This window comes from Mercenaria mercenaria, chromosome 12, assembly GCF_021730395.1.
Source record: "Mercenaria mercenaria strain notata chromosome 12, MADL_Memer_1, whole genome shotgun sequence".
NCBI lineage: Eukaryota > Metazoa > Mollusca > Bivalvia > Venerida > Veneridae > Mercenaria > Mercenaria mercenaria.
In genome coordinates, this window is record NC_069372.1 from 35,903,248 (window position 1) to 35,926,251 (window position 23,004).

A 23,004-nucleotide genomic window follows, 5' to 3' on the forward strand; every position below is an offset into this window, starting at 1 on the left:
AGTGTTTGTATATAAAGGATTCTTCAGAAGTCAGTATTATAAGAACAGTCTCCGTCTATTGTAGTTAGTTTAACTGTTACATTAACTGTAAATGATAATGAGCTTCTTTACTTTAGATTATACACATTTATATAGTTGCATTCATTGATGCTGCCTATGTACAGTTTCTTCTCTTCACTATCAAGCGCCATACAGCCGGGATTCATACGCTTATCTGTTTCCCGCAGTACTGTCCTGCTGCTTTTCATGTTTCCTGAAATCAGGTGAATGCTACTGTTACCATGGTCACATACCAATATAGAACCATCTTCCAATACAGCTAGTCCACTTAGACGCTTCAGGCTTTCATGTGTATACCGTCCTACAGCTTCACCGGACATATTGAAACGAGTTACACTGCTACCACATGAAGCATAGATACATCTATGGTTTAAACATGCTGTTACATAACTGGTATCACCTAGTTCCCCACACTCTAGTGTTTTCAAAACTACCCCTGACAGATTTATTATCTTCACTTTTCCATTTTTCATCTCAACTATCAGACTTCTTTCAATAAAAGCTAACCCATAGCATGCCTCATTAACTTTAATTTGTCTCACTTTAGACAAAGCATCAAAACATGAAAAAATCTGTATCAAGCTTTTACTCGGAAGTGTAACTGCAAGCTGGTCGCCTTGCAACACTGTCACGTCCCATGGATATGAAGGCATTTTTAGCTCAGAAACGATTGTCTTCTGCTTCACATCAATAATCTTAATGCTGCCGTTCAAGTAGTCAGCAACAGCAAGTCTATCTGTGTCAATTACTGCAAGTCCTCTTATGGAGCAATCAAATACATCGCTGATAGTCTTAACATTAATTTGATCTAATAGAGTAACAGAAATGTCTGAACTCGACACATTCTCATGATGTTTTGGTCGCAACTGAAAGTGAGTGGATAGACTTGTTTTATCATCTTCAGCTTGGTCTTGCATTTTTTTCGTTTTGGACTCTTCATCAGAGTTGAATGCTAGTAACGTTCCCAAGTTAGTCTCTGTCTTCAAAAGACTTTTGATTGCCAAGTTAGGTTGAAATACGTAATTGTTAGCTTTAGCTTCTTGTTTCAATTTCTGTTTAATTTTCTTGTCCACTTTAACTGACTCTTCCTTTTTCTTGCCATGTATAAAGATCATGTTGCATTTCTTATCCTTTTCCAGAGTCTTGAAGGTTTTTTGTTGTGTTTCAATCTTTCCTGTCATTTCGTGGCATTGGGCAAGTATTGAATCTGTCCTCTGATGTTCTCGGGAAAATAAACTCTCAACTTCTTTGTTGATCTGAGCTTCCCATTCGTCTAGTGTAGTGTTGATTTCTTGTCTAAATTTTTGAATATCTGCCTTGACTTTATCTTGGTTTTCTTGAATGAGTTTCTTGTTCCCTTTAATTGATTTGGTTATTTCCTTTACATTTTCGTGTAAAGACTGCAAGGTCTGTAGAAGACTCTGGTACTGAGGACTGGCTATGTAGTTGCTGGAGACATCTGGAATGTAATCGATCTTGCAATTTCTGTGGTTTATTGTCATACATGGGCTGCAACCTAAAGTTTTATGATCTTTGCAAAAATACTCTATAACTTTACCATGGTGATGTTGGCATGTTTCAGTCAAATCTTTGGGACTCGTTTGCGTGCTTGAATTCTGGGATTTTGGCATTTGTGTCTTGTCTAGAAGGACATGATTCCTGCAAGGTGATGGTTTGGTGTGGATTTTGTAGCATGTCTCGCATAAATGTTCGTCACAGTTCTGACAATATCCGTAGGCTGGTATCCGAGATCCGTCTTGTTTACACGGGACACAGAAAAGCTGGTCAGCAGCATCAGAACCGCGTGACAAGGATGATGAGAAATCCTTTTCTCTTCGTCTTCTTCCTGATACTTCCATAGTGTCTGTAAAAATGATAATTAATTAAATAATAATAATAATAATAATAATAATAATAATAATAATTATAATAACACTGATAATTAACATGCATATTTATACAAAGTATCTTACAACATGCAACTATGAAGTCAAATTTTATATTTTTATATCTGAAATTGAGATTATATTATTTCCTGTAATGTTTAGTCTTAAGGAAGTCCATCTTTAGGAGAAGCATATTCTAATCATCGGATATGCTATTGGACGTTTAACCATGATTGTTTTAATATGGTAGAACTATAGAGTATTTTTGCAAGGACCACATTTAGGCTATTTAAAGCTGATCACTACCAAATTCAATGTAAGCCTCCGCTGGTCTTACAAGTAGTTCAAATATAAATAGTGCTAATCGTTCTTCCTTTTCTCGTGGCCTTTCTCAATAGTATCGTGTTTTCTTTTACTCTACCGCGTTCCAGTATGTATGTGTAGCATTTTATTAGTCCCCTACTGGTTGAAAACCAGTTTCGGGGACTATATGAATGCGCTTTTCCGTCATTCCGTCATTCCGTCGTTCCGTCATTCCGTCCGTCCGCAATTTCGTGTCCGGTCCATAACTCTTTTATCCATGAAAGGATTTTAATATTACTTGGCACAAATGTTCCCCATGATGAGGCGACGTGTCATGCGCAAAATCCGGAACCCTAGCTTAAAGGTCAAGGTAACAATTGGAGGTCAAAGGTCAACAGGGCTTTTTTCCTGTCCGGTCCATAACTCTCCCATCCATGAAGGGATTTTAATATCACTCGGCACAATTGTACCTCATAATAAGATGATGTGTCCTGCACAACTTTGAGACCCCTAGCTCAAAGGTCAAGGTCACACTTAGCAGTCAAATGTTAACATGACATGAACAGGGTCTGTTTCGTGTCCGGTCCATAACTCTTTCATCCATGATGTGATTTTAATATTACTTGGCACAAACGTTTCCCATGATGAGACGACGTGTCGTGTGCAAAACCCGCACTCCTAGCTCAAAGGTCAAGGTCACAATTTGAGGTCAAAGGTCAACAGGGCTTTTTTCCTGTCCGGTCCATAACTCTCCCATCTATGAAGGGATTTTAATATCAATTGGCACAATTGTACCTCATAATAAGACGATATGTCGTGCACAGCTTTCAGACCCCTAGCTCAAAGGTCAAGGTCACACTTAGCAGTCATATGTTAACGGTCTGTTTCTTGTCCGGTCCATAACTGTGTCATTCATTAAGGGATTTCAGTATTATTTAGCACAGATGTTCCCCATGATGAGACAACATGTCATGTGCAAATCCCGGGGGCCCTTGCTCAAAGGTCAAGGTCACCATTGGGGGTCAAATGTCAATAGGGCTTTTTTCCTGTCTGGTCCATAACTCTGCCATCCATGAAGGGATTTTGATATTACTTGGCACAAATGTTCCCCATGATGAGGCAACATGTCATGCGCAAAACCCGGACCTCTAGCTCAAAGGTCAAGGTCACAATTGGAGGCCAAAGGTCAATAGGGTTTTTTTTCCTGTCCGGTTTAGAACTTTGTCATCCATCAAGGGATTACAATATTACTTGGCATAAATGTTCCCCATGATAAGACGACGTGTCATGCGCAACACCCAGAACCCTAGCTTAAAGGTCAAGGTCACACTTTGAGATCAAAGGTCAATAGGATTTTTTTCCTGTCCGGTCTATAACTTTGTCAAGCAAAACAGGATTTAAATATCAGTTGGCACAAACATTTCCCTGGATGAGACAACATATTGTGCGCAAAGCCCCAGCTCTAGGTCTAAGGTCAAGGTCATACTTAGAGGTCAAAGGTCAAATTCAAGAATGACTTTGTCTGGAGCATTTCTTCTTAATGCATGGAGGGATTTTAATGTAACTTGGCATAAATGTTCACCACCATGAGACGAATTGTCGCGCGCCAGAACCAGGTCCCTAGGTCTAAGGTCAAGGGTCATACTCAGAGGTTAAAGGTCAAATTCAAGAATGACTTTGTCCGGAGCATTTCTTCTTCAGGCATGGAGGGATTTTGATGTAACTTGGCAGAAATGTTCACCACTATGAGGCACACTTTTTTAGAATTATGTCCCTTTGTTGTTACTATAAATAGATTATATTGTAACTTTTTTATTACTGGCCGTAGGGAAAAATTGAGACCACTTTTCTGTGGTACAACATGCACGGTACATCCAAATTTTAGGTGTATTTTGATCTATCTCTACCTGGTAAAGAGTTTCTTGTGGACTTATATTTTATAGATTTTTTTAGGGTTAATTTCACTTTGTTGTTACTATAAATAACTTTTTTTATAATCGGCTAAAAAAAAGTCCAAATGAAAACAACTGTACGTTTTTATATATGCAAATTTTAATCCAAGTGCTTTGTTATATTATATTGTATATATAGTACAATATTGTTTATACATCATTGACAGATATCAGTTCATTATGTTATACTGCAGTAGAGAAAATTAGGTGCCTTCCAGTAGGGGACTTTGTATTTCACGGCAATACTTCATTCACTTGTTGAAATCGGCATGTTCCTATCTCATGCTAGGAAAGAATTTTATGTCTTGGAAAGATTGAAAGAAGCGAAAAGGAGTAAATTCATTGGGTTGTATTTAACGAACTGTAGTTTTCTTATATAAAAGTTAACACCCTTTTTTCTTTTTGTTTTCTATAGTAGCGATATAGTGCTTTAGGGGAATATAAGACTCTGAAAATCTGATATGCTAGAAAATATTGAAAAACCACTATAAAGTAACTTTATTCTATATGAAATAAATTTAGAACAGCCGGATTTAGTGGTGTTCAGCCTTAAGTTAACAATTCAGATCGACTTTAAAACGTTTAGATTCTAAATATCCAAAATGCTTCTCTCTCTACAAAATGGAGGTAGCTGCCGGATGTGTTTATTTACATTACATTTACGAGCAGCTATTATTTTATATGTATTGTAACATGATCAGACAGGTACTGCTAATATTCACTTATTAAAACATTTAACTGATAACAAGTCCAATCATTTCTTTCAGATATAATCAAAATCTAACTTATCAAACTTCCAGTACCTAACAGAATTGTTTTGCTTCCTGTATTGACATTTTACTCCTTAACAATAAATACGAATTTTAATGCAGGTCAGACTTTCTTGTTCTATTTCAACACCAAGGGAGATAATTAACTGATAATTTCTGCCTTATGCAGTATGCAGTTACGCTTATCGGGATGATTTAATTTATGATTTTGATATTTTATAGTTGCCAGCGATCATCCAAACATTATAAAGCTCTCCTAAACGTCTTGTTTAGTTTTAAATCGCCAGGATATAGTATAAATTGATTATATACCGGTATTTGGAGAAGACTTCAATAAGCCTATTGACTTCAAGTCCAATCCAGCATTCATATTTGATTTTATTATTTGAAATGTACATATTGGGAAATAAAATATGTTTAAATCAAACGTCCTGTTAGTTGGACGAATGTCCAGCTGGTGGTCACATGATTTGTCTTCACTGCTGTTTTATTTTATCTTTCTTTGTTAAAGGGTTATTGAAGGTACAGAGCCAAAATAAACTGTATGAAACGCAATTTCTTGACAAAACAAACAAATTATGAGACAAGAATATGTTTGATCGAATACATAACAATATTTAAGAAATAATTTAGAGATAAACAGTGTTTTAACACTATTTATACACGATGGGTGGTTATACGACGAGCGTAATAATCTCACAAGTGCGTAGCCCGAGTGATTTTTTTCGTACAACGTATAACCGCCGGAGTATATAAAAAGTGTTAAAACACGGCTTTGTTATAAATTGTTTCGATTCTTATATGTCTTTTATTATAAAATTATATCAAATATGATAGAACTGTTTCTTCGCGCATGCATGGCGCCAAATGGTAGGTCGTCACGCTCCTTTGTTTATACATGCCAGGACCGGAAATGGTAATACGTATTGCGGAAGAGTTCAATTTGAGTGAAAATGATGGCGAATTATTCTGCAGAGCGAATAACCAACTCAGTAAACAAGACAGTTGTGCAAAGTGACCTTTCGTTCAAAACATGCTATTAAGTAAAATATTTGATCAAATTTGAAAGCGCTATTTCTAGATGCATACATGGCGCTAAATATCACGTCAACATAATATCGCTGTGACGATTTAAGCATTGCTAGTCATACTAGAATTGTGCTTAACTTCAAGATCATTTAAGATCAATTAAAATATTTTACACAGACCACCGCTATACGTTTTAGGTTTTTCAATTTAAAGGACTAGAAGCTGACTTTACTATAAGTTTTCTTTTTCAAAACATACCTCCTTGAATTCCCCATCTATTTTACCTTTATGTTTTTTTATCAAATGTATTTCTTTCCGTAAATTTCTTCATTCTTTCCAAGAACTGAAAGAAATGAAATATGAAGACAACACAGAGCTTATTTGTACAATTTAGGTGTTTAAAAAACTGAAGTAAACTTATTTGCTATTTTCTTTTCTAGACTGCATTCTGTCGTTTCTTTCTATTTTAAAAATACTGGTTCATGCATATCATGATGAATTTATCCTGTCACTTGCAGTATTTTCGACCCGATATCAGGGTGCCTTATATCTTTCTTGATATACCGTCAGTTGATCATGTGACCAGTGATATACGGTCAGTTGATCATGTGACCTTATGATCGATATTGTTGTCATAAGAAATTTTGCAACGAAACCATCATCATTGTGTTGGAAATGTCCCAACTAAGAAAATGAGTGGTCAAATAATGAGTTTTTATTCAAAAACGAAGAAGTTATTGCGATTTTGCCGGTAATCAAGTCATTATATAAGTGACGTCATTACGAATATGACGTCATTAAAGCGGTTTTCTTACACTTATTTTTGTACAATAAATTGCCAAATATCGGAAAAATAAGTAATGACAAGATAAATAGAATAATAGGTGAGTGCCTAAGATGGAGAAAGTTTATCTGGCTCGGCTCCGGACGTTATCAGGTTCGCCTTCGGCTCACCCGATAACCTCCTCCACCTCGCCAGATAAACTTTCTCATCTACGGCACTCACCTATTATTCTCTATATAATGACCAAGTGTACATCGAGTGCGTAATGTATAAATTTGTATAGAGTTATATAGTAATCTATTTTAAGTCACATATCTTTCCCCTCATATATTGTTGTAATGTATGTAAGAAAACTGTAAACTTTCTAAAGCTGTTGGAAAGGAGAAAAAGGCTTCATAAGACTGTTATTCAACACATGCAATATCTAAACAAAAATCAAAGAAAAAAACGTTCCCAGACTAGCTAATTGACACATAGACTGCGTTCGTGAACATATTACTTCATTATGCATTTTTAGAAAATAACTTACTTTAGATGTGCTAAACCCCTCTTATTACTCTAAATGAGATAACTGATTACACCAAAAGTAACTGTCAAGTTGGAAATCCTTTAGTGTGTGAAAAAGCAAAATAGAGCTATTAAACCTGCGCAATGCACAGTGAACACTAGCAATTACAGAGATATCAGCAAACATACAAAAAAACTGAACAATAAAATGCCAAATAAAAAAGTCCATAATTTTACATTCACACAACAGTTTATCCCACTAGTTGTTTTAGTGAAAATTGATTATTTCTTATTTCAGTAGGAGTGACCTTGATCGTGATTCCAGGGACCCAATATAAAATCCCAAGCTAGGTATTTATGTAAGCTTGCAATATACGAAGCTTGATGAAAATGTGTTGATCCAATTTAATTATTAACTAACGCTGAAATTCACTGAACCCCCCGCCCCGTCCCACGAAAAAGGTTTTAGTAGTTGTGAGCCTTGCACAACTGACCAAAAAGCAAAAAAGGAAAAGAAACAAAAGCTGTTAGTATATACATATGCCCCAATCCCCTAAGATGACATGGCGGAGGTAAGTGGGTATAATAACTTTGTATGCAGTGACCTTTGACCAATGCCTTTAGTAACATCAGGGGTCATCTACAGACTACAGACAACCATCCTATGAAGATTGACAGCCGAAGCCTACTTTGAGCGGAAACCGTTTTCAGTCTAGAGATCACTGTGAGCTTATCATTGACTGATCCACAAAACCAAAGACCACATGCAATCATCCTATGAAGCAGAAAAACTGTATGACAGTGCGCTCTTTAGTTATTAAGCAGAACCGTTTTCAGTCTCAAGATCACCGTGACCTTAACCTTTGACAAAATAGACCACCAAAACTAGTGGTCATCTGCTGGCCACAATTCAGTCATCCTATGAATTTCAACGACTACAGGCCAAAGCATTATTTCTTTATAGAGCAGAAACCGTTCTTGGTCTGAAGTTTTTTTTTGTCAATTTGGGTTCTACAGCACACCAACATTACAGGTTATATAGTGACATACAGGACTAAAAAATATTGTCCCACATCTCATTTGCATCGAAATGAAAATACCAGGTATGGAATCAAAACTTTTATTCCTGTTTACAGAGGTACAGCAAAACGAAGTGTTCAGAACCAATTAATTGTCTCTTATGGTTATGCAAGGGCAGGATAGTGGTTCCGATTTTTTTTATATGGTCTAAAGGTAACCGTGACATTGACCTTTGCCTTAGCACTGACCACAGACAATCATCCTATGAGATTTAACCAATGCAAGACCTTAGCATTCCCTTGTTTCTCATCGAAAACCAAATGGTCTACCAACGGACGGATTTACCGGCACTGAGCAAAACAATTTACCCCTTTTCTTTGAGTGTTACAGTAAAATTGTTGAGAACAGACGCCAGACGATGGACACTAGTATCACAATAGCTCGCATTGAGCATTTTAGACGTAATGGTTAAGGTAGTGGATCGGGGATTTTTTATTACGTTTCTCCGTATGCAAATATCGGAAAGTCATGTGATTAAACGGTCGAGTAGAATACGAAGATTAGGTTGTCGCACGGAAATTGCTGAATGTCATTACGGTTTCACTTTCTTAAACACAGCTTAGTTTGACTGTTCTCATGCAGTTAAGTTTGTTTAACTTAATGTTTATCTTGGTGGTATCGATCGATATGCATGATAGTACTGTAAAAACTCATGAATTTATTTATATGCAGAATGTGGACTATACAACCTTCCAGCAGGTTTTAACTTTTCCATGTTGCTGTCTCTGACAGTCATCTCTACAAGTTTTAATTGCCGTAAGTTTAAAACATAAGTTACGTTTACCAAAACACTTGCTAAATCTTAATGTAATTATACAAGTAAGGAAACGACTTACACCGTCGTTTCGCTCAGACTGTCGATTGCCAATGTGAATAAACACCTGAAAAGTACACATCTGCATTCTTTTTACATGATTATACATCTATTTATAAGGCATTATCTTGAAGTCTTCAACGGTAAAACTATAGTAATGTCCAATGTTTATGTCAATCTCTTGATGTCTTTTTTGGTATAACTGCAGTTCTATCAAATCATTATGTCATTATGTTGTTATCTGTAAGTCTTGATTTGAAAAACTGTAGTTATGTCCAATGTTTATATCTTTATCTTGACGTTCTGATCGATTAAACTGTAATTATGCCCGATACCACCCTGACGAATGCTCCACCTATAAAGACTCTGCAAGACTCTTTTTATATAAGTAGGAAAATATGAACTTCCCTTTTTTATTTTATAGCTTTACAGGAAGATTGTTGGACAGGTAAAGAATGCTATCAGTGTCTCAAACTTGATACATGGAAAGTAGGAAATATCAACTACATACCCGTGTGTTGGGAAGATTGTTTGGTACGTGGCCTTTATGTTTCAAACAGTGAGTGCAGATGTCGGAAATGAAAAAAACTACTAAGGGAAATAATAGCGCTCACATACTTCAGCAAATGGAAGGAAACAATCGCCAGTGAATTTTACATAGCATAATCGTACATTAATATTCATGTTGTCAACGTATACAAACACATTTGCAGCCCAGTTGCATCTACACATACTACCATTTATTTTGAATTATGTTGACCTCAAAGGCAGAGCCTTGACTAAATCGAGCGATTAGTTAAGGAAAATCAGTGTAGATCACGTGTCCTGGTATGTGATATACATGCGTCTTGACAGATTTGCCCATTGCTTAATTGTGACGTAAGATCTAAGAATATTGCTGTTCAGGAGCCAAAAGCAATTCCTCCCGTGTACTCCTAAAATAATATCTATAGATATGTCATACATTCCAAAATAGCAAAATGTTGAAAGTCATCACCTAAACACGAAAAGCATTCTCATCCATCAAAGGTTCGATATATGGTCTCCGACATGAACAAGAAAACTATGGAATACCTCTGGCGTGCAGTAGTTGACTGCTACTTTAATTTTATGCTGTTAACCGCTTGTTGCGCTGAGGTCTTATTTTATATGTAGCTTTCTACCTGTTACATGACATAAATTTTACTATATATGTATTTCACTTCTGCCTTAACTATGTAATACTGCGGAGTGATTTAACGAAGTCTTATTTACACACATTAGCGATATATATGATGCCCTTACTTTGTATTTTAGTTCTATAAAGTGTGTGTACCATAGATAATGTATAATTCGTTATTTATGATATACCTGCATGTACTAAGAATGTAGCTCTAATGAGCTTTTAAGTGAATCATAATGTACTGAAACGCGTCGAAAACATGCACCAGACTAAATCAATCGACTTAATTGTGTGCATAGCGCTAAAGCTACTTACTTTTTTATATGTTTGTCAGGAGACACAAACGACAATAATGAAGCGGAACAGCTCAGTAGAATCCAAAAGTCAAAATAACTTTTTTTTAATTGTTTATGTTTATGAAACAATCTTATGGTTGATGCAGGTAATATCTTAGATATTAAGTTTCAGGATATATGTGCTTCCTGTGAGGTTTGCGTATGTTCCTGGACAAAACTTGCCTTTTCTCAACAATTTTGTTATGTCCCACAATTAAATCTATAATTTAAAACATTACCTTTGGAGAGAATTTTTTTATTGATATAATACATCTTTATAACATATAAATAGAGCAATACTAGCACTGTTTCTGAATTGGCTTGCTGGACTGGTTGTTACAAAATCACTGACAGATGAACTCTTCAGGAAGTCTTCTTTTCACGTGAACAGCTCAACCGAATTTTATATATGGCTCACAGTTTTCGAAGAATTAATAAAAATGATTTAGGGGAACACACATTTTGTAATTTAAAAAAGTACAAGGTTTCAGAACATGAATTGGATGCTGCTCTATTTCTTACTAGTAATTAAAGGAAATGCATAACTAAATATTCAAAAAATAAAGTTATTGTTGATTTACATAGATTTGCATATGACTCATTGCGAACATCAAAAAATCAACAATGAATAATATATATTTTTAAAGTAATACGCACTCTACCTTCACAAAACATTTATCAATATCATTCAGAAACTAATTTAAAGGGAAATGTTCACTTTCTTATTTTCATTTTCCATACTGTATGATTATTCTATTTGTTTACAAAGTAGTTCGTATGAAAAGATATGTTGGTTAAGAACCGCCATGTTTCAAAATGAAATGTCCTTAATGCATTAATTAAAAGACTGTTAAAGAAGTTGAGTTGCTTGCATTAGAGCCTAGAATGGATTCAGTTATCAATTTTGAATTCGATATTTACGAAAAGTAACGCATTTAGATATCAAAACACATAAAACAAACTTCGTTAAAAAATCTTCGCATAGGGTATATGAACGAGGTTGAAAAATCAGCTCGACGCTAGTACGAGAAAATAACTGGTATCTATGCTAAATATTCAATAACAGTTTATAACTTATTATGAAACCAAAATATTACTTCATTTTGTTCATTTCGGTATTTCAAGGCAAACTATTCAAGTGTCTATTTCAACATCACAAAACTTAGTAGTAAGTAAATATTTAATTATATGTTTTTCAGTGAAATTATAGAAAAATTAGAGTGAAATAAATCTGGTATTTTCACAGTGAAAAAATATCAAATAGTTTTTTAACTGGTAAGAAGCTATGAAATGGGTATAATTAGTCAATATATGAAATACAAAGAAAATTTGTTTGTTTTACATGTGAGATCAAAACATCTTTCACTCATGAACACCATATTTTACATTTTCACTTGTGGCTATGCCACTTGTGAAAATATTGCATGTGGTGTTCACTCGTGAAAGATATTATCAGTCAACATATACATTTGTATCCTCTATGTCTTTTTTAATTATTTGATAAGATATAAAAATAAAATATTATATTTCTGTTCTAATGCAGATTACCTTCTTGTAAGTCAGACATAAAAATGCCATTATTACCTCAGTAATGCTTTTTGTGAATAATATGTAAATTAAATCAAAAATAGCTATAAAAATTTGAAAGCAAATTAAAGTTTTCAACATTTTCTTTTTAAATGCATAAGTCCCACAATAGCGGCAAACATCAGCAGTCTGATAACATATACTAGTATACATAATGCATAATGGAAAACGGCTACATTACATTTACAAGATAATATACAAAGTTAGAAAATTAGAAAGCGTCATTAAAACTACTTGAAAGGGATGAAGTGAAATCCCTCTGATGACCTCTTCTTCCAGATGCTTCTATTTTTGCTAAAATAATTCATGATTTCAACAGTCATGTATTATGAAAGGGTATTTAACAGCACGAACCAAATATATAGTTTTAATCTCTTTTTTCCGAAAATCTCCTTTTCACTATGACAATGACCTGTAAATCCTTTTTTTAAATCCTTCTCCTTTTAACTATATCATGCACTATTGTTTGAAAGTAAAAGTTAATCCACCATTATTCAGACAAAAAGAGTAGTTATTAAATTTCTCAGAAGCTATATCAAAACTTTGTTTTAAGTTTGGTTTGATTTCGTGAAGTTAGATTTTTCTTAATAGTAAAAAATTGTCAGGCAATTGATGTAATATAGAGAGAAAACATGGGTTATTCAGATAATGGCAGAAAGAAAAAATCTTCCGTTTTTCCCAGTAAAGATGGCATTTTCATGTTTTATATAACCTATTTTCTGTTTTTATTTCATTGTGGATCTATTTCTGACAATTTTGTAGCATTTCTAATGAGATTATTTGCACATTAAACCGAATTGTGCGTGTATCCTACACCATATTTTAGATGTCAATTTTCATAGTTGTCACATGTCAGACAGTAATCTCTTAGAAGATACATGAGCCCTACTTTTCTTGGTACCTTTTTGTTGTTAAAATGTCATTTATGAACATAATGTGAGTAATCCTTATTCAAAAATGACCTGGCAATATACTACAGCTCTTAGAAGTTTGTTTATTCTAAATAGAATATATAACATTTCCCTCGCGTGCTTTATCAGATAACTCATGCTGCGACCGGTACATGTATAGTGTATATAGAACGCAATATACTTTCTTAATTCCAAACTGATATTCTAGTTCTGGTAATATACTGGTATACATGTCTTGATTTGTAGTATCAGTAAAGAGCACAATGTCCATACTAATGTGTCTGTACAATACTAGATTCTTTCAGAAGTCAGTATTACAAGAACAGTTTCCGTCTATTGTAGTTAGATGAACTGTTACATTAACTATGAATGGCATTGAGCTTCTTTATTTTAGGCCATACACATTTATGTAGTTGCATTGCCTGTCGCTGCCTATGTACAGTTTCATCTCTTCACTATCAAACGCCATACAGTATGGGTTCATACGTCCATCTGTTTCCTGCAGTATTATCCTGCTACTTTTCATGTTTCCTGAAATCAGATGAATGCTGCTGTTACTAGGGTCACATACCAATATAGAACCATCTTCCAATACAGCTAGTCCACGTGGCTTCTTCAGACTTTCATGTGCATACCGCCCCACTGCTTCACCAGACATATTGAAACAAAATACATTGCTACCAGTTGAACCATAAATATATCTAAATCTTGAACATGCTGTAGTATAAACGACTTCTTTTGCTCCACCACATTCCAGTGTTTTCAAAACTTTCCCTGACAGATTTATTATCTTCATGTGCACTGTTCCACCTTTCATCCCAAATATCAGACTTCCTTCAATAAAAGCTAACCCATAGCATGCCTCGTTAACTGTCAGTTGTCTCACTTTAGATAAACCATCAGAACATGACAAAACCTGTATCAAGCTTTCACCCGGAAGTGTAACTGCAAGCTGGTCGCCTTGCAACACTGTCACGTCCCATGGGTATGAAGGCATTTTTAGCTCAGAAACGATTGTCTTCTGCTTCACATCAATAATCTTAATGTTTGTGTTATAGTAGTCAGCAATAGCAAGTCTGTCTGTGTTAATTACTGCAAGTCCTGATATGTTAGAATCATATTTATCTCTGACAGTCTTAACATTAATTTGATCTAATAGAGTAGCAGAAATGTCAGAACTTGGCACCTTCAAATGATGTCTTGGTCGCAACTGAAAGTGAGTGGATAATTTTGTTTTATTATCTTCAGCCTGGTCTTGTAATGTTTTAGGTTTAGGTTCATCATCAGTGTTGAATAACGTTCCCAAGGTAGTCTCAGTCTTCAGTAGATTTTTTATAGCCAAGTTAGGTTTAAATATATAACTGTTAGCTTTAGTTTCTTCTCTCAATTTTTGTTCAATTTTCTTGTCCCCTTTAACTGACTCTTCCTTTTTCTTGCCATGTATAAAGATCATGTTGCATTTCTTATCCTTTTCCAGAGTCTTGAAGGTTTTTTGTTGTGTTTCAATCTTTCCTGTCATTTCGTGACATTGGGTAAGTGTTGAATCTGTCCTCTGATGCTCTCTTGAAAATAAACTCTCAATATCTTTGTAGATCTGAGCTTCCCATTCGTCTAGTGTAGTGTTGATTTCTTGTCTAAACTTTTGAATATCTGTCTTGACTTTATCTTGGTTTTCTTGTATGAGTTTCTTGTTCTCTTTAATTGATTTGGTTATTTCCTTCACATTTTCGTGTAAAGACTGCAAAGCCTGGAGAAGACTTTGGTACTGAGGACTGGTTATGTAGTTGCTGGAGACATCTGGAATGTAATCGATCTTGCAATTTCTGTGGTTTATCGTAATACAAGGACTGCAACCCAACGTTTTATGATCCTTGCAAAAATACTCTATAACTTTACCATGGTGGTGTTGGCATGTTTCAGTCAAATCTTTGGGACTTGTTTGTGTACTTGGATTCTGTGATCTTGGCATTTGTGTCTTGTCTAGAAGGATATGATTCCTGCAAGGTGATGGTTTAGTGTGGATTCTGTAGCATGTCTCGCACAAATGTTCGGCACAGTTCTGACAATATCCGTAGGCTAGTACTCGAGATCCATCTTGTTTACACGGGAGACAGTAAAGCTGGTCAGCTTCATCAGATCCACGTGACAAAGATGGTAAGAAATCCGTCTCTCTCCCTCTTTTTCCTGATACTTCCATAGTTTCTGTGAAACAAATCATGATAATTAATATGCATATTGATACAAAATATCTTACAACACGTAACTATGAAGTTAAATTTTATATTTTTTTTATCTGAAATAGAGATTACGTTACTTCCTGTAAAATTTAATCTTTCGTATCAAACATCAGCTTAGTCCATTTTTAAGAGAAATATTTTCTACTCACCGGATAAGCTTTTAGACGTTTTACAACGATTGGTTTAACATGGTAAAATTAGATATTATTTTAGCAATCAAATCTGACTGTATTTTGTAGATATTTAAAACGTTTAAAAACTTAAAATATCCAAACTGCATCTCCCTCTACAAAATGGAGTAAGTTGCATCCTCTTTGACCTGTCAGAGCTGGTTGTGATTATTTACATGTTATTTAAGAAAGCCACCTAAAAGTCAATAGTCAATCCGACCTATTTCAATAATATAACATGATCAGACAGGTACTGATAGTCATTTAAACATTAACCTTCAGCCTGCTGGCGGCAAGTGATTCTGCCTTTTGCGACCAGTGCAGACCAAGATCAGCCTGCACATCCGTGCAGTCTGATCATGGTCTGTACTGTTCGCTATTCAGTCAGTAAAGTTTCATTGAACACCCCTTCGAATAATAAATGGTACTACCCAAACTGAATGATGGACCAGTCCATTTTAGAAATTTAGCAGGGTAAAGGTTAAATTTGATCACTCCAGTCATTTTAGATATAATCAAAATCAAACTTACCAAATTTCTAGTACCCAATTAAATTGTTTTGTTTCCTGTATTGACATTTTACTCCATAACAATAAAATTTCTTCTTCTACGAATTAATGCAGGTTAGACTTCCTTGTTCTATTTCGACACCAAGGGAGATGATTATAGAAAACAAACTCCTACGCATTGATTTCCCTTGCCGTCACATTGCACAAAAAAAAGTATTTCCTATATATTATATACATTTTTATACATTTTTAAAGAGCTACCAAACATAGTTAGACCCGTTTCAGAGAACAAATCTTTATCTCATTTTGTACTTCTTTGATCAGCCCAATCATAGTACCAAAGTTTAAAGGTGCTTTGTCAAATGGTTCTCAAGCTATTGGGTGGAAACCGTTTTTAAAGGTTCAGGCCCCTGTGACCTTTACCTTTGATCTACTATGCTATCAAGTTTGAAGGCACTTGATAAGAGTTGTTCTGGAGTTATTAGGCGGAAGCCGTTTTAAATGTTCGGGCCCCTGTGACCTTGACTGACCCCCAAAACAATTGGGAGGGGGTCCATCTGCTTCATGTGCCCAATTATAATACCAAGTTTGAATGTTCTAGGTTAAGTGCTTCTCAAGTAATCGGGCAGAAAATGCTCGGTCTTCCGACAGACGGAACTTTCGGCATACCAACACGACCTCCAGGCGCAAAGCAATATACCCCCGCTTCTTCAATATGGGCGTAACAAAATGGTTCGTATCAGCTTGTATTTGAGGCCACTGGGATCAAGGCTAATGTTACCATAAATGGACAACATAAGTTCCTGCAGAATTAACTGGGATTATGTTGAAATAAAGTTTAGGCTAAAGATAGCTTATGGAAACAAGAGGGTCATTGACACTAAAGCACTCACCTGTGTACAAGGCTTCAAGTGTGTTTGTAGAAGTACAGTTAGGTTTCTTCTTTGTTAGCCTATATTATATACATGTCACGCACACTTTTGAACCTAGGTCAGTAATTTGAACAATTTTGGTAGACATTACAAATCTGATATCACATGCCAAATATCAAGGCTCTAGCTATTATTGATTCAGAGAAGAAAAGTGTCCACACACCCTGGCAGCGTTTTTTTTTTGTTTTTTGACAATCGGAATAATTTGAACAATCTTGGTAGAGAGTCCCACAAGAACCATTTGTGTAAAATTATTCTAAAATCGGGCTTGCAGCTTCAAACATGAAGATTTTTAAAGTTTCAACTATATACATAAGGGGGAAAAGTGACCACGCCCTCTAGCAGCAATGTTTTTTGCCGAATCGGTATAATTTGAACAATCTTGGTAGAGGGTGAAATAAGGACCGTTTGTGTGAAATTATTTCGAAATCAAACCATCGGTTTAGGAGGAGATGTCGTTTGAAGTTTTTTTCTCTATTTTTAGCTCTTGCAGACCCTATGTGCAACCAAGCGGAACTGTTTGAACAACTTTGTAGAGGACCACCCAAGGAACATCATGGCCAAGTTTCATCAAAATCAAGTCATTGGTTTGGCGGAGATGTCGTTTAAACACAAATGTTGACGACCTTTCGAATGTAGAAATTTTAAACGGCAGTGGACGTGGACGGGTAGCAGTTTAAATCCTGGTCGGTCTCTTAGTTTATGGCTGACCTGAGCAGAAAGTGCTCAAAGTGAGCTGTTGTTATACGAGTGTCCAACGTTGTTTTGGAGGAGATATTGTTTAAAGAAATTGTTGATGGAAAGTGACGACGCCCTAAGGTTTTTTTACAAATCAGAAAAAAATGAAAAATATTTGTAAAAGGTCACACAAGAAAATCTGTCCTGCAGTTTCACACAAAGTTTTAAAGTTTCCACTGTATACATATAGGGAAAAGTAACCACGCCCTCTGGCGGCCACGTTTTTTGACAAATCGGTATAATTTGAACATTTTTGATAGAGGGTTACACAAGGACCATTTGTGTAAAATTATTCTAAAATCGGGCCATAAGTTTCACACGAGACTTTTTAAATTTCCACTATATGCATATAGGGAAAAGTGACCACGCCCCTGGCGACCACGTTTTTTGACGAATCTGTATAACTTGAATGATCTTGGTAGAGGGTGACATAAGGAACATTTGTGTGAAATTATTTCAAAATCGGACCATCGGTTTAGGAGATGTCGTTTAAAGATTAGTCTATTTTTAGCTCTGGTGGCCCTTATGTGCAACCGAGCAGAACCGTTTAAACAACTTTGGTAGAGGACCATCCATGCCAAGTTTCATCAAAATCCATTCAGTGGTTTTGTAGGTGTATTTTCAACAAAATTGTTCACGACGGATGCAAGCACGCACGGACGGACGCAGCGTGATCATGAGCATTGCTCAGGTGAGCTAAAACTCAAGAACTATTTAAATTCATATTTTCATGCATTTGGCATTGGGCTAAACATTCTGTACTGGATAGACTGGGAAGTACATATATGTGCATCATTGTTGGAACCTTTCAAGTTTTTAAATTAATTATACAAGAGAGCCATAATGGCCCTATATCGCTCACAGTTTAGTGCTTGTGCCTACCTCCGTCCATGTTCTGGTCCCTGTGACCTTGACTTTTGATCGAGTGAACCCAAAATAATTAGGTCATCTACTCTGCATCTCAAATCATCCTATGAAGTTTCAACATTCTGGGTCAAGTGGTTCTCTAGTTATTGATGGGAAAGAGCTTTCCATATTAACCCCTGTGACCTTGACCTTTGCTCAAGTGACCCAAAACAATAAGGGTTATCTAATCTGCAAGTCCTATTATCCTATGAAGTTTGAAAATTCTGGGTCAAATGGTTCTCATGCGACCCCTAGGACGGGGCCATATTTGTCCCTAGGAAGATAATTGAAATCTTGGTAGACGACCACTAGATGATGCTACATATCAGAAATCATAGCCCTAGGCCGTGGTTTTGGACAAGGTTTTCAAAGCTTTTCCCTAAATAAGTCTATGTAAACCATGCGACCCCAGGGCTGGCCATATTTGACCCTATGGAGATAATTTGAACAATCTTGGTAGAGGACCACTAGATGATGCTACATACCAGATATCAAAGTCCCAAGACCTGTGGTTTTGGACAAGCAGAATTTTAAAAAATTTCCTTCCAGTTGCCATTGCAACCAGAGTTCTGAATGGAAACAGTTCTTTACACAGTTTTTTAAAAAGATCATTCAGGGAACATTCCTGTGAAGTTTCGTCAAAATTGGCAGGTGGTTAAGGAGATATTGTTTTAAAGGGAAGTGTGGTACCCCTCCTATTACTTCATTAGACCACAAGCGAGGCATTGCCACTGATTATTTCAATTTGCACCTTGTCTGAATAAACAGCTTCTGATTAACTAATGTCCATTATATGGTCACAGATTAAGGCAAACCAGAAAAATTCTCTTAAATCTGGGCAAAAGTACTGTTTTGTTGGTTTTAACTTAAGCGAGTTAGATTTTACGGCGAACCGAGTTCAACCGACACAAAAAGGCCATATATCGCCAATGGTTTTAACTGATACAATTATAAGTAATGGCAGTTTTACATCTTTCATGGTGGAGGAAGACTCCTGCTATTATTTCATTTCGGGTGTGCACCGAGTAGAACCATCAATTTCCATCAGCCAGCTGGATGATTTGACACGAAGAATTCTGTGCCCCAAGTGATCAATGATGTGCATGCTCAGCCACCTACAAATGTTTCTTATTTAAGAAATAATTTATAGCAAGAGTGCTTTAACACTGCACGATGGGTGGTTATATGTCTGGCGTAATAATTTCACGCGGGCACAGCCCGAGGGAAATTATCTGAATGACGTATTACCACCAGAGTGTATAAATAGTGTTAAAGCACACTTGTGCTATAAATTATTTCGATTTTAGTATGACCTTAATTTCAAACACTAGGTAAAATATAGAAGCGCTCTTTCCTGGTCGTAACAAAAACTTTGACGTCACTGCACGTTAACGTGACATCATTCTAGCGTAAGAGTGTTTTAAGAGAGACAGGCATATTAGAATGAAAGATACTGACTGGAAACCCAGTTTGATGCTCAATCCTCCAACTCCACTGAACACCACACCCCAATTTTATAAAGTATAATAGCAGTATTTTCATTGGTTAATAAAATAAGAACTACTTTTAATGCAAGCAATAATTTATTTGTTCACAATAATAGCACATTTGAAACTAAGTAATATCTATCATGATCTTTTTTGTCTCAAATAAAGCAACCATTTTCTGTTTTACAACTTCTTACAAGACAAAAGGCACATACCAAAGAATTTCAGTTCAACTGCTTTCAGTTACTTTAAAACTGCTCAATTACAACAGTAGGATCTTGTCATTTTATAGATAGTTCTGACATCATCATTATAAGATAAAAACATTCATTGACTGAAGAACTCCCAGTTCATTAATAAACTATTTCTCTTCTATTGCTATCAAAAAAGTAGAAAAAAGCGCACACAGAAAAATGAGTAAAATGAAGAAAGAAGACGTCTCAATGAAAAAATTATTAGTCATGTTAATCTCCCTTGAGTGAGCTCATTCCCGCCCTCATGATCTCGTCCACCAGTAATAAATTGGTTGCTATGACAGTACTGAAATATACAACATGGTTCATACAGAATATCAGAGACAAAATTCAAGTACTTTTCAAGGACTTTTCAAGGACTTTTCACAATTTTTCAAGCACTATTTTTTTTCAAAACCACGACCTAATCTGAAAAACTTTTATTATGTAATGCAAAAATAAAACAACCATCACTTGTCACACCTTTGAAAATGACGTAATTCGATTATTAGATTGATGTAATTCACTATTTTGCTGAGGTTTATCACTATTCTTGTGATTTTTTAGCACACTCCTACTAATGATACCTCAAAATTTTGTCACACGACGTACAAATACACTTCGTTCTGTCTGCTCTATAGGGCTTCAGCCACTGTTTATATTCGTCTTTTGTCTCCCGCTTACTTGAGTAAACATGTTTATTTTTCTTATTCATTTTAATTCACTGGAAACACTCGCAAATACCTAAAAATTGCGAGTTATTATTCCCCGTACTTTTTAATACGGAAACGGAAACATGCAAACGGTGATATAGTAGAAATAGCACTCTGTAAATATCGATAAAGTGTGGCCGTAGACCACTATAATAGCATACGAGTGACCTGATCCTGCAATTTCACGAATTTATTTTCATTTTCTCCGATTTATTTTAAGCCTTAAATTCTTTTTGCAAAGCAAAGTTACAGAAAGAATATTTTCAAGGAGTGAAAGGTCAAATTCAAGGAGTTTTTTTCAAAATTCAAGTACTTTTCCAGGTTTTTAGGGGTTTTGTCATTTTCAAGGAGTTTTCAAGGACTACCATCGAATTCAAGGACTTTTCAAGGCCTGTGCGAACCCTGTACAAAGAAAAAATATTTGAGCATTCACAATTTTTAGTTTTAATGGCATCACTACAAACTAGAGCTGCTTTTGAGAAAAGCGCATGTCTCCCAAAACTGCCTAATCATCTGAATAGTAGTATATAAGTCAACAATGCACCAAGACCTCAACTGCCTTATCAGACTTTCAGTGTTTTATCAAAAACAAGTTTCAAGGGCCATAACTCCCAAGTGCCTGGGCCGATTCGGTTAGTTATTGAACTTGGCTGAGGACTTAAAACACCTTTTGTTCAAGTTTGGTCAAGATCGGGTAAGAAATGTTCGACTTGCAGTGTGGACAAGATTTGTGACTGACAGACTGACTGACATACACACACACACACAGGAGTAAATCAATATATTTCACACACCACTGTGTGGTGGTGGTAGACATAAATATACTAGGAATTATCATTGCCAAGTAAAATACCTTAAGGCAAGCAAGATCATTTTATAATCGTGGGTTTGACTTCACTAATTCTCACAAGGCCAGTAAACAGGCTTAAAAGCTACTATCGTTCCATTATGAAAACATACATATTAATTAACATTACATTGTTTGATAACATATATTTACATTCAGTAAGTTCACAAAACCTGTTGTCAATATTTCCAAACACTAACAGTCATTAAGTGCATTGAATATGGCAGATATAGAAACCACAAGTCATTTTAGCGTACTTCTGAACAGACCCCCCCCCCCCCCCCCCCCCCCCCCCCCGAGCTTGAACTTGAACTGAGCTTAAATTTGAACTTGGAACTTAAATCAAACAAAGCTGTGTTTCCATGCTGCTTTACCTTCACAGGAATCAAACATATTGGTCATAAAAATTTATCACATTAACAACTGAATTACAGTTTATAAAATTCTTTTGCTTATTTCACCAAATTAACAGCACTACAAATCAATTTAGACTAAGTCCATAAATTTAATAGGTAGATATCCTTACCATGAATGTAGAAGTTGTTTCTTCACTCTATAGTTGTCTAAAATTCCTATATCCACTGGTATTAATACCTCTCCTGTAATCAAAACAAGGCTTGTTTAGAACAACACAGACCAAAATCAATATTTACATTATAGCAGTCACTCCTAGTATGCAGCCACCAGTTTAAACTAATAGGCAGCCACCTGCCTTTAGCATTCAACCATTAAACTGTCAACTTAGAATAAATTTGATTTGCATCAAGCCTGTTTAAGAAGGCGACACTTTTATTAATCCCACTGATGTTTTATCTATCTGTCTTAATCGGTGGAACAAGTTCTACAAAGTTCTATAATAGTAATCACTCATGACACCTCGTCTCTGTTTTTATCATCCCCATGATAGTATAAAAGAGAAGCAAAGTTTTCCCTTTAATGTGGATTTGTTTGTTTGTTTTGGGTTTAACGCCGTTTTTCAACAGTATTTCAGTCATGTAACGGCGGGCAGTTAACCTAACCAGTGTTCCTGGATTCTGTACCAGTACAAACCT

The 23,004-nt window shown here is 35.6% G+C and overlaps 3 protein-coding genes across 3 annotated transcripts in view; all 3 read right to left on the reverse strand.

Annotated features, from left to right (window-relative positions):
• Positions 1-107: 107 nt before the first annotated feature.
• On the reverse strand, positions 108-1,919 carry LOC128547537 (tripartite motif-containing protein 2-like). Its single transcript, XM_053520513.1, has one exon. The coding sequence runs from the start codon at positions 1,917-1,919 to the stop codon at positions 108-110; it is 1,812 nt and encodes a 603-aa protein (XP_053376488.1).
• An 8,974-nt stretch (positions 1,920-10,893) lies between these two features.
• LOC123535097 (E3 ubiquitin-protein ligase TRIM71-like) lies at positions 10,894-16,232 on the reverse strand. Its single transcript, XM_045317641.2, has 2 exons — positions 16,119-16,232; positions 10,894-15,382 (listed from the first exon to the last, which is right to left on the reverse strand). The coding sequence occupies exon 2, from the start codon at positions 15,375-15,377 to the stop codon at positions 13,566-13,568; it is 1,812 nt and encodes a 603-aa protein (XP_045173576.2). The 5' UTR covers positions 15,378-15,382; positions 16,119-16,232; the 3' UTR covers positions 10,894-13,565.
• A 4,004-nt stretch (positions 16,233-20,236) lies between these two features.
• LOC123534000 (T-complex protein 1 subunit zeta-like) overlaps positions 20,237-23,004 on the reverse strand; it is a 28,673-nt gene continuing 25,905 nt past the window's right edge. Inside the window, exons 11-12 of the mRNA XM_053519650.1 lie at positions 22,479-22,551; positions 20,237-20,699 (exon numbers count right to left, since the gene is read on the reverse strand). Of these exons, the coding sequence (XP_053375625.1) occupies positions 20,624-20,699; positions 22,479-22,551 (149 nt within the window). The 3' untranslated portion in view covers positions 20,237-20,623. The remainder of the gene's footprint in view (positions 20,700-22,478; positions 22,552-23,004) is intronic.

Excerpts from the sequence above, each read along its gene's own strand:
- LOC128547537 (XM_053520513.1), bottom strand. The coding sequence starts at position 1,919 with ATGGAAGTATCAGGAAGAAGACGAAGAGAAAAGGATTTCTCATCATCC.
- LOC123535097 (XM_045317641.2), bottom strand. The coding sequence starts at position 15,377 with ATGGAAGTATCAGGAAAAAGAGGGAGAGAGACGGATTTCTTACCATCT.